General features: G+C 29.6%; 5 protein-coding genes and 1 pseudogene across 6 annotated transcripts, besides 2 other annotated features; 3 read left to right on the forward strand and 3 right to left on the reverse strand.

The window, feature by feature from the left end:
* Window positions 1–6,021: part of a mobile genetic element that runs on past the window's edge.
* On the forward strand, window positions 1,231–1,620 carry TVAGG3_0232850 (keratin-associated protein family; the record flags this gene model as incomplete). The annotated part of the gene is made up of 1 exon (XM_051227403.1): window positions 1,231–1,620. The coding sequence occupies one exon, from the start codon at window positions 1,231–1,233 to the stop codon at window positions 1,618–1,620; it is 390 nt and encodes a 129-aa protein (XP_051112389.1).
* TVAGG3_0232860 (Prim-pol domain family) lies at window positions 2,213–2,967 on the forward strand (the record flags this gene model as incomplete). Its single annotated transcript, XM_051227404.1, has 1 exon — window positions 2,213–2,967. A coding segment is annotated over one exon (755 nt), but the record flags the coding sequence as incomplete, so codon positions are not given.
* On the forward strand, window positions 3,368–4,537 carry TVAGG3_0232870 (uncharacterized protein; the record flags this gene model as incomplete). The annotated part of the gene is made up of 1 exon (XM_051227405.1): window positions 3,368–4,537. The coding sequence occupies one exon, from the start codon at window positions 3,368–3,370 to the stop codon at window positions 4,535–4,537; it is 1,170 nt and encodes a 389-aa protein (XP_051112391.1).
* A 447-nt stretch (window positions 6,022–6,468) lies between the features above and the next one.
* Window positions 6,469–6,873, reverse strand: TVAGG3_0232880 (annotated as a pseudogene). Its single transcript has one exon. A coding segment is annotated over exon 1 (405 nt).
* A 1,090-nt stretch (window positions 6,874–7,963) lies between these two features.
* Window positions 7,964–8,938, reverse strand: TVAGG3_0232890 (DNA/RNA polymerases family; the record flags this gene model as incomplete). Its single annotated transcript, XM_051227406.1, has 1 exon — window positions 7,964–8,938. A coding segment is annotated over one exon (975 nt), but the record flags the coding sequence as incomplete, so codon positions are not given.
* Window positions 8,939–9,802: 864 nt separating this feature from the next.
* Window positions 9,803–10,840, reverse strand: TVAGG3_0232900 (uncharacterized protein; the record flags this gene model as incomplete). The annotated part of the gene is made up of 1 exon (XM_051227407.1): window positions 9,803–10,840. A coding segment is annotated over one exon (1,038 nt), but the record flags the coding sequence as incomplete, so codon positions are not given.
* Window positions 10,841–11,568: 728 nt separating this feature from the next.
* Window positions 11,569–12,089: a mobile genetic element.
* Window positions 12,090–12,226: the final 137 nt, after the last annotated feature.

Below are 12,226 nucleotides of genomic sequence, written 5' to 3' on the forward strand. Positions count from 1 at the left end.
ACATTGGAGACTTTTAAAGTTAAAGCTGATACAAAATGGGTTTCAGGATGTTTAGACCTTAAAGCAGATAAAACATATGTTAACAATGAGTTAGAGAAGAAAGCAGATAAGGAAAAAGTTATTTCATTCATTAATACTGAGTTAGCAAAGAAAGCTGATATATCATTTGTTAATGAAGAAATAAAACAATCAGAGGTCTATTTTACTCCACCATTTTTAAATTTTATGAAATCATCAGATAAAACCTTTGATATAGATTCTTTTGAATGGATATGTTTCGATGGAGTGACCACGTATTTATTTTATACAGCTGGAGTGCTTTATTATTTTAAAACAAATGATTTTAAAAACTATGAATCATTTACTCCATCTGTTTTGAATCCTGATACACGAAAGCCAATCATTAATCCAAGAATTTTATATGTTGAATATAATAACGGTAAATTTATGGGAATGATAACGGTTGGAGATGATTTTTGCCCTTGTTATTCATTCGATTGTATCCAATGGTTCAAATGTAATTTAAATCAAGATGCTAAATTTAAATATCCAAATAATCCTATTAGATGTGTTAATAATAAATGGGTACTAATTTATGAAGTCAATCAAATTTTCATTAGTGAGGATGGGATAAATTATTATATGTTTAGTATGATGTCATCAGATTTGAAAATTGATTATACAAGTAAATGGTATTACATTAACAGCATGTATTTTATCCTACAGAATGATAAAATTTATAGATCATATTCAATACCACAAAGTCGTTTTGAACAAATTTTTCAAGCCGATGGAGACATTGAAGCTTTATGTTATGCTTCAAATGTTTGTGTTCTTGTTTCAGGTGGTATGGTCTATTCATATCCTGTAAGTTATAACAGACATATTTATTTATCACAGGATTTATCAAATTGGGAATTGGTTTATTCATTCACTCCAAAACTTACTCGAAATTATAGATTTACTAATTTATTTTATATTGATGGGTATTTCATTGCTTTAGGATGTGGTGATTTAGTAAATATCAGTAGTGATGGAAGAAACTGGTCTGAAATCACAAAATTTCAAGATGTTAGAAAAGCAATTTTCAAAAATAATACGTTAATATTGATAACAAGACCAGTTTTAAATACTCACCCAAATTCAATATTATATAATAAATTCAATATTCATAATGGATTAAATACAATTCTTGAGATGATTTACCCCATTGGTTCAATATATACATCAATGAATTCAACAAATCCAGCTGATGTATTCGGTTTCGGTACATGGCAACAAATAACCGATCGTTTCCTATATTGTGCTAATAGTTCAAAACAAACCGGTGGAAGTAAAAAGATTACGGGAGAAAATTTACCTGCGCACACTCATACAGGAACGACAAACTTTTCTGGCGACCATAGCCACTCATTAAGAGACCACCCATTATACAACTCAGACTATAAAGCTGGCTATGACGTTTTATCTCCATCTTATAACAATTCAGCAAAAAAGACTTTTCGACCAACTGAACTAGGAGGAAATCATGTCCATACTTTCACAACAAATCCAACAGGCTCGGGTGAAGATTACATGCCACCTTATATGACAGTTTATGCATGGTTTCGCGTTCAATGAACGCTCAATGTTTGTTTCACAAACTTTAGAACGGCATAATTTAAATTTTTATTTTAGTATAAATGAAGATTCTACCATATGGTGTTATTGGAAGAGATAAAGATGGAAACCCAATATTTGATCCAAAGTTAAAATTAAAGTTACTGAAACCAAAACAGAACGAAAAAGAGAAAAAATGAGAAAATGAGAAAATGAGAAAGAAAAAAATTTAAATTATGCAATTTTATTTTTATCATAAATGACAAAAATAATTAAACCAACTATTTCTAAATTAATGATACCAATGAAATCATTTCATGGAGTACTTATCCCAGGTTCTTCACAATTAGCCGGGGCAAGTGTTGTGGCTCAAGGTGGAACATTAGCGAATCCATTCAAATTAACTAAAGATGAACTTAATAAAATTTACACCAAAAATATATTTTATCGTTAATGGTTTCAGTGTCACCACGTCACCATGTCACCAGGTTAATTAACTTCTCTTAAAATTACTGACAACATGACATTTAGACAACATCAACAAAGGAAATTTGATGCAGTCCAAAAATAAAGTTAGTTTTAAAATTATTTTTATTTTTTTATTCCTATATAAATGACAGCAACAAACAACAACAGCAACTATATCGTTTCTGATGAAAAAGTTATTGATTCATTAGCTGAGGAATTAGTTGTGGCAGAAACTAAAACCCTCAACGAAAGAATTGGTGAAAACAAGATTGATTTACATAACTACCTCAAACACGATGGAGGAAGAGGAAGGAAAACTGGTATGGCTTTATTAGTAAATAAAATTTCAAATTTAACGATTATAGATGTTGATATCAATAAATCATACAATGATGAACTTAAAGAAACAGTTAGAAAAGATATTTTATCAAAACTTTCGGATAAAGATGTTATCGTTAAAACCGCTTCAGGAGGTCTTCACATTTATTGCAACACTAATTTCTTCTATGCAGTTTCGAACAGAATGATTAAATGCTATTCTTGCAATGATTATGATATTGACATAATGACTTCTATGGATGATTCAAAGCGTTCTTTAGTGGTTATGGCTGATTCAAGAGTTCGCAAGAATGCAACAGAACCAATCAAAACATACTCATTCATTCGTGGAAGTTATGACTCGACCATAACCAGAACAGTGAATGATATATTAAATGATTTGAATATTAAGGTAAGAGTTGAACAAAAGAATGAAGAAATAAAGACTATCATGAATGAAAACAAAGATGTAAACATTGACGATAAACTAACTCAAAGCATAGTTGATGGCATCAGTGATTTTGAAGTACATAATGACGGTGGAAACATGAATTTAGAAAAAGAAGTTACATTATTCACACTGTTTCAAGCTATTAATTCGTTACCTAATCATTTAATTAATGAAGCCTACGATAACGTTTATAACTTCTGCAATTTAACTGAAAATGCAAAAAGTAATTTTGAAAAAGCACGTAGTAGATATGCACATTTAATGACTTCTCCATTTGTTTTAGTGAAGATTCTAAAACTATATCAAAAGGAATATTATGATGAATACGTTTTGCCTTTATTATGTAAGCCAAAAATAACATTTGATATAAAACTTGATGATTCATTCTTGATAACAGATATTAGACGCAAGGCTGAAAATCATCAGTATAAAAACAGTTCTGAAGTAATTGAGGATTTATCACGTGTAATCCGTTTTGTAGATTGTGGAAACAAATACTTTATTCAGAAAGATTACAACATCCACGATAAAATGAATCAAATATCATTCGTTCTTCAATCAAACATGAAAGAGTCACTCAAAATGATTAAATTATTTAAAGAAGAAGGTAAAACCATAACAGCATGGGACGTACTACTAAATCAATTATCCTCATTAACCGTTAAGGGTGTTTGCTTTAAATCTGATTCTCCAGATGTTTTCTCAACGTTTCAGGGTTATAAATACAACGTTCTCGAAAAACCAGATTACTCAAAAATTGAGATGTTTATGAATTTCATTAAAGAAGCCATTTGTGATAATAACGATGAAGTGTATAAATACCTTCTCGGCTGGATTGCATCAATGATTCAACATCCTGGAATCAAGAATGAAACAGCAATTATTTTGAAAGGACTTCAGGGAACAGGTAAAAACAGATTTACAGACATTATTTCTGAACTTCTCGCTGGTTATTCATGTAAAAACATTACCGAAATAGGTGAGCTAACGGGTAATTTCAATTCAGTAGTTGAGAATAAAATGTTTCTTGTACTTAATGAACTCAAGAATGTAGGTGAAGACAGACTCGCAAACTTCAACGCTTTGAAATCAATTATTACGGATAATCAAATAAGAATTAATGAAAAGAATCAACCCAGAAGAACTGCTCAGAACGTTGCAAACTTCATTTTCGTAACTAACAACGTCTACCCTGTCAAAATTGAAGTTGGAGACAGAAGATACGTAGTTTTAAGGGTTAATGGTAAATTCAAGGGTCAATTTGATTATTTCAAGAATTTAATGGATTCATGCACAAAGGAATTTTATGATAATTTACTAACATATTTTATGCAATATGACCTTTCATCATTTAACGTACGAATCATACCGATGACTGAAGCCAAACAAGATTTAATAGAATTATCAACAAATCCTTTAGATGTATGGATAAATACACATTATGATGAATTGTGTGCAGGTATGACGTGTAAAAATGCTCTATTCTGCAAACCATCAGACATGAAAGACAAAAACTTTCAAATGAGCATTAAGGATAAATGTGAAAGGAAACAGAGAAGAATAGATGGTAAACAAACATGGTGTTATGTTTTGAAAGAAGAAATGAAAGGATTATATAAACAGGTTGAACCAAACGATAATGATGATTCATTTACTGACGATGAAATACCTGTAAATGAGCCGCTAAGCGGCGAGACCTGAAGGTCTTGCAGTATAAAGTATGATTCGAATTTATTTTTGCATTAATCCTGCTGTGATGTCTAAATGTCATGTTGTCATCATTTTTAAAAGAAGTTAATTAACCAGGTGACACATGGTGACGTAGTGACACCATCAGTTATTCAAAAATAATTAATTATTGAATAACCTAAAAACCATTAACGATAAAATAACTGATAACAAAATTTTATTTTTATATAAATGGATACCCCACAAGCTCAAAATTTACCACGAATCATAACAAGGGAGGAAATGATAAAAATGATGCAAGAACTAATTAAAAACAACAAACCACGAAAACCGAGAAGATGCGGTTATGCAGTAATGATGGAAAGAAGAACCCAGAAGGGTTCGGCGTCTCGAAGAGACGTTGTCGAAGAGGAATAAAAATTAAATTTGGATAGAGTTTAAAAATTCATCTTTATTAAATTCATCTCTTCCAATCAATTTATTTATTCTATTAAATTCTTTTATTTTTGCTTCACTCAGTTTAAGGATTGAACGGTAAGTTTCTAACTTTTCGATTATTTCTTTCCTCTCTTTTATCGTTTTCAGTTCTTTAGTTTTATGGGCATCAGCCCCACCGCATTGCGGCTTCTTTTTGGAATAGCATATTTTTGATTTAATTCTGTTTAATTTCTTTTTATATTCATTGTCTGGACTCTGAATCTTAATTGAATCAGGACTCTTGGCTGCTTTGTTGTCACTCATTTCTTACGAAATAAAAAAAAATTAAATATTATTTAAATATAATGGAGTAATAAAATAAATCGGAATTTCTATTAATTTATTGTCAACTTCAACTAATGCATTGCCGTTAATATATCTAACAAATTCAGCTATTGTGTCAAATCTTCGTCTTCTTTTTGTCATTGATTTATCAGTTTTCCATAATCGAGATGAATCAAAACTTTATCCCCTGTTTAAAATTCATGAGCCCCGAATTAATTTGTTCACGTTTAACATCATTTAACCTTTCCATTTGCTTTCTAATATATTCCCATTCTTTTGAAATATCATTTTTCATTTCCACTGGTTTCATGTTTATAGTTCTATGCCATGTATTATTGTAATAATATACTAACTGTTGTATGATGGAGTCATGATTTCCATCCCAGTATATCTGACCGTTAACCCCTAACGCATCTCTAAGAGTTCTCATTACCGCATCAACTATTTTATTATGAAACGTATATGGAGAGGATGAGAAGTAAAAATTAATTTGTGGGAAATAATGAATCATAGCTGCCTGAAATCCTTTATCACCATCACCCTGATATTATCTACTCTTTCATGATCTAGTAAGTATTGTATAGCTCTTCTTGTTTCCTGTTCTGTTTTCCTTTCACCGGAATGCAATATAAATATCTAGTGTTAATGTTAATGGCAAATAAATAAGTAACGTTTCCTTTTGAATATTCTAAATGATCTATTTCGTATGAATATGGATATGGAGCAAATGAAGGGCGACTAAATTTTTCCTTTAACGGTTGAATTTTCAGGTCAATTGGTTTATTTAATATCTTGAAATCCTTTTTAAAATCTTTTTGCTTCTTTAATGTTTGAAATGGATATAATAAAGTGAATGATGAAGGATTAACTGAAGGGGGAGGTACTACCGTTGGAGGTTTTGGTGTTGCAGGTGGTTTAATTTTATCTGCTTTGATTTTGGATGATGAAGTTTTAGTTGTTGATTTTCCTTTCATTAATTCTGGATGTATTCTATTCATTTGTTTTAAATATGCTGTATATAAAGGTTTGATATACTTTCCCGCTTCGAGTTTTATGTTGAAGGATGAATTCCAAAAGTTGATCTTCATTTAAAAGTCGGGCTGAATATGGTTTAACTAATGAATCATAAATTAAAGCTTGTGCTTCATTTATGGTCTGAAGGACCTGGGTGTTTTGCACCTTTAGCTGTTGAACATTTGCTACTTTCTCTTTTGGTGTTGTTTTCGGCTTTTTCTTCTTTTGTTTTTGTTCCTTTGGCTTTTGCGGCTCAGGATTATATAATTTATATAATTCATCAATATTTCTTCTGTTAATACTTTATTTTTGAAATCTTTCAACTGTTTAAGTTGTGATTTAGTTTTTCCATTTGTATATTCATTATTTTTAATTTTGTCTTTAATTACAGAAATTATTTTATCATGATATTTCAAAATTTCATTTTTATAATACGGATAATAATAATCCATATCATCACCCGTTATATTTTTATTATGTTTTTGGAGATATGATTTTAATTCATAATAATTAAGAAAATTTTGATTAAGTACTAAATCATCAATTAAATTTTCTAAATCTGCGTTATCCATTTATATAAAAATAAAATAAATGTTTTAAGGGTGCCCACCTTTGAATCATAGTATCAAAACCATTATTTACATATTGAATCACATCATTAACGGTTCCTCCTTCTAAAACAGTATCAAATGGTGGAGTCCAGATTTCCTGATGATGATCATAAAATCCAGCAAAATTAACCGTATTATTAGGTAAAATATGAATCTCAGCGGTATATCTTCTATCTAAATTTGGATGCCTTATATGTATACCATTACTACCTGGATAAAATCTCAAACCTTGATTTTTTGACGCATCAAATTATTGAAATTTCTTTCTTCAGGGGTGAATGTTCTTCTCCGTTGACGTTGTGGTGGTGGTTATTGCGGCTGTTGATGCTGTGGTGGGATTTGAAAAATTCGTTGCGGTTGATTATTTGGAATCTGAAAGTTAAAACCATTTGGTATAAATCTATTCGGTTCCTTTTGTCTCTTCTGTGGCATTTTATTAAAAATAAAATTTTAAATTGTATTAAATAAATGGCATACAACATCCATTTTCACAACATACAGCCTTAGTGTGTGCTCCTGTTAATGCAGTCTTACCGATTGTTAAGCGAGTCATTGACCCGTTTTTAAGTTGTAAATTAATATTCTGACCATCGAAAATAACTTTATCATTTATTATATCCAAATAATTTTTAGGTGTTAATTGTTTATTTTGTCGTAAACTAACACCTTTCATTTTTTGTGCAATCTTTTTAAAATCACTTCCATCAATTGAACCGTTGAATGATGTATAACACTTAAGGCATAAAGCAACCATGTTATCACCTTGTTTCTCAATTGCTAAACCCAATAACTTCTTCTCATGTGCTTTTTCTTCAGCTTTATTCTTTAATTTAGGTTTAAATTTCTCATCAAAACAGAAGAAATCAAATGGTGCGAATTTGAAAATGTTTTTATCATAAAATTGTTTATCAGTAACAATTGCTTGAAATGCTTGAGTGTTAGGAAGATTTGGGTCGCCAGCGATTGCCCAATAAGATGAATCAGTATCACCTTCAATGAAATGAAAACGATTAACATTCATGCATTTATACATAAAATCATAAATGAAAACCAAATACCAGTATTTTGCGTTATCTAAAGTGAAGAATGCCTCTTGTAAACATGTATCACATCTATAAAATCTATCTTTGAGCATCACTTGATATGTATCTTCACCTATTTCTCTTATGTTTTTAAACTTATTTGACATACATGCAACGCGTGACTTCTGTGCATTCATTATTTTAGTCTTTGCGTAATTTTGTGTATTCATTGCATCGTAACCATATGATCCATTAAGTGAAATCTTGCAAAATAAACTTTTTCCTTTATTTCCTTCTAATTCAGCCTTTTGTCTTTCGTTCATAAATTCGTTCGCAAATTCATTAAAACAAGTGTTTTTCGTAAATGTTAAAATTGATTGAATGTCATCAATGATAAAATGAAATCTGTCTATTAGATACCAAAGATAATAAGAAGAAAATGGTTGATATTGGTTGTGTGTTGATGCTAACTGAGTTAATTTCCTCTGTTTCTGGTCAACTGGTAGATTGTTTGATTTCATGTAATTATAAATAAAACTGCCAATTGTTTTTTCATCTGTGATAATATCTAAGTTTCTTATTATCGGTAAAAAGTTTATGTAATCATTAATGTATTTTTCATCAATGTGACCCTTTACTTCAGCCACGAATAAAGTATTTTTCTTCTTAATTATTCCCAGTGCTTTTGCTTTCTTTGTTGCTGTATCACAAATGATAACACCATTCAATCTTCCCGGCATATACATTTTATGGTCAGTATATTGAATGAAATCATGAGGATTAGATGAAAATGATGAAGGATATAATGAATTAAAATCAACACCAACGAAATGAGTCATGATGTTGGAAGTGTCCTCATTTGATACAGTTTTAGTTTCTGGATTATATGAAAGTTTATTAATGTGCGTGATTCCTTTAAGATTTACTCTATGTTGAACATTTGATAGACCACCAGTAATTCCATTACGGAGAATGTGATAAGCTTCAACTGAATCTAAAGTCATTGGTAAATTATTTTTTAATGCATGATTTCTTAAATTGATTCTTAAACGTTGAATGTCTTCATCTTTATTTGATTTTACGACATTGCAATAACAACACATTAACTGACAATTTTCTTTAGTATGTGGTTTTTCATTATCGATTCTATCCAATGTTGGTTTATTTGCATATGTAAACGCTTTACCACACATTTTGCATTTAGATGAAAGGATTAAATCGTGATAGTATTGAAAATCATCCATTGAAACATTATTTTTAGTATCTCTTTCTGCTTTTTCATCTTGTTTCTTATATGATTCAATTTTATATTTCCAATACTTTTTCGTTAATTCAAAACTTGATTCTATCTCTTCCTCAAGATATTTTTCATTAGGATTAAAGTCTTTATATGCTAAAGCGTAACGAATCATTGAAGCATTCGATGATAAAGAAAGATTATGAAGCATATCAATCTTATAAACAAATGTTTCTTCAATAATTTTATCGATTGGGTCAATCATAATTTCAACATCTTTATTGCAATAATGAATAAAATATTCTAATCTATTCTTAAAGTTTTTAGCATCATTGAGATATATTTGATAATCACTATCTGATATAGTTTCTTGAGTTAATGCTGAATAAAATTAATCTTGAGTGAATGGTTCCACTTTATGTAATTCTTCTTCGTAATTTTCCCACGTGATGAATTGATAAGGGAAAAAGGATTTAACACGTGATTTATTGTTTCCGAAATCTCGAGTGAATTGGTCTAATGTCCCACCCGCTATATAATTTCTGATGTCAATAAATCTCAATTCATATGGAGCGTTTGTTTTCTTTACAATGACTTGCTTAAATTGAGAAGAAGAACCCAGCATTGATTTTATTTTCCATTTTGCAGTGTTTAAATCACGAAGAATTAAATTTAAATCAAACTTTCCCGAATTAAAACCTATGATATTCACTTTATTGAATTCCTCATCTAGAAGTTCTTTAAATGCTTCCTTCTGTTTTTCATTTAATGTATGGGACAAAGTCCCCGCCGTTTGCGGCTTCAATAATTCTTCATATTGTTCAATATTTGATTTAGCAACTAATGAACAGGTTGAAAATAAAAACTCAATCCAATCAGAAATAAAAGAATCACTCGAAGTTAAGCAAAAATTCCTCGTATACGTTTTATCATTTAATTTAACCGTTGATGATACCATGAATGGTTTTAAGTAAGCATTCAAAGTTGCACACTCAGAAAGTTGTAATTCTTCTTTAGTCTCTAATGTTTCAAAGTCAAAAGTAATATAATATCTTGTCGGTTTATAATATTTCTGCAAATTGTGAGCTAATAACCACTGATATATCTTCTGTTTCGTAATATGTGGTGCATATGGTTGCTGTGTCTTTTGCAACTGAACGTCTTGAATTAATCTCCCATTATTTTCTTTACATTTCTCACAATGTTTTAAAAATCTTCTTTGGTTTTTCCTTTCTGGATCATCACGGATAGAATAAACTTCTTCTTTACAATATGGACAAACTTTATAGCCGGTGAGTGCTTCAACGTCTGTTATTCTGTCAGCGTGAAGTTTTCCACATGGACTCTGTGTTAATAAAATATTTACTGTTTCAAATTCTGGATCTATCATTATTGATTCCACTAATGGAAAGTCTACCTTATTTATGTCCACGTCTTCTGGTTGAGGATCACAATAATAGAAATCAATATTAACATTTAACATTCTCGCTAATCTCTCACTTTCTGATGAAATGTCAAACCCTTCATATGCATCTATTGCTTCATTTAAATAGCTTCTACGAGTTTTAGGATTAACACCATCAGGAATGTTATAGAAGCGTTTAAATAACCTTCTACCTTCTGCTCTAATTTGATTATCATTCATTTTAGCTGTTCCGTTTTTGTTCATTTATGTAAGAATAAAAAATTAATAAATAAATAAAAATAAAGTTTATTTTTAAAGTCCGTAAAATGAATTAAGGACACATAAATTTTTATCATCTGCGACGTGACGAATACATTTTAATTTACTCAAGAATGCGTACCCTGATACATTAAATCTAATTCCTGTCTTATTTAATTTCACAACTTTGAAAAGGAATGTATGAATAGCTATAAAATGATGAGAAGATGTTTTATGGGTTGCTTCCATTTTTTCTGAAATAAATGAATAAATATAATGTTTATAAGTTTTCATATCTTTTATGTTCTTAATAACGAATGGTATAGACCTTTCAACTTCGTCTTCCTTCGGTGCTGTTCTTTCATATGAAACATTATTGGTATCTTCAATAATGAAACCACAATCACACAAAATTTTATAGGTTCCAATGGTTTCTTTTGATATTTTATCTAATAAATCAAAAACTTTATCAACACCTGTGCATTTATTTAAATAATAATTTGTGTAAATATCATGATCTTCTTTCTTAATCGTATTAGTTGCATATGTCACGTTTTTAAGAGCTTTTTTGAATTTCTCAGAATCGAGAGGGGGTAAAAGTAAGATACAAGGGTATTCTTCATTATCAATAAATTGTAACTTATGTTTACGAATAAATTTAGTACCTTCTTCTGAAAGTGTTTCGTCTATTTCACCATCTAATAAATTTTGTGTTGATTCTGAGACATAATTTTTATATCTTTCTTCATGAGATTTCTGTACTTCTGATTCTGAAGCTGGGATATTCATTAAACCCTCTACTTCATTTTCATTATATTTTTCAACTTCTCTTAATTCCTTAATTTTTTCATCTATTTCATCTCTTATTTTTTTCAGTCTTTCAATTTCATTGTATTCATCATCTTTAATCCGTTCTTCATAATATTCAGGGAAAACATCAGGTTCTTTAGGTTTTTCTTCTTCAGATGTAGGATATAAGAAATTTATAATATCATCTTTATTCATTTTTCCATCATAATCTAAATCATTTAATAACTCCGCGAATTTTTTACAATTTCTTAAATAATATTTATTAACTTCATAACCTACCTCCTCTAATATATCCTTTATTTCCTCGTTTGTGAATCCTAATTTTTTAACGTTGTTAGTCTTGACACTCATTTCATACAAAATAAAAAATAAAATAATAAACATAACTAAGTTTTAATTTTTCGTAAGAAGTTTATTTTATTTTTATATATAAATCATTCTTAAGGTCAAACAGACTTCTTATTTTTATATGAATTCCATCCTCTTTAATGTCATCAATGATTTCCATTTCATTATTTTCAATTTCTTCTTCTTGTTTATGAGGTCTTTGATTATGACTCCATTGATTCCATGAAATTAAAT

Source organism: Trichomonas vaginalis, chromosome IV (assembly GCF_026262505.1).
Source record: "Trichomonas vaginalis G3 chromosome IV, whole genome shotgun sequence".
Lineage (NCBI taxonomy): Eukaryota > Parabasalia > Trichomonadida > Trichomonadidae > Trichomonas > Trichomonas vaginalis.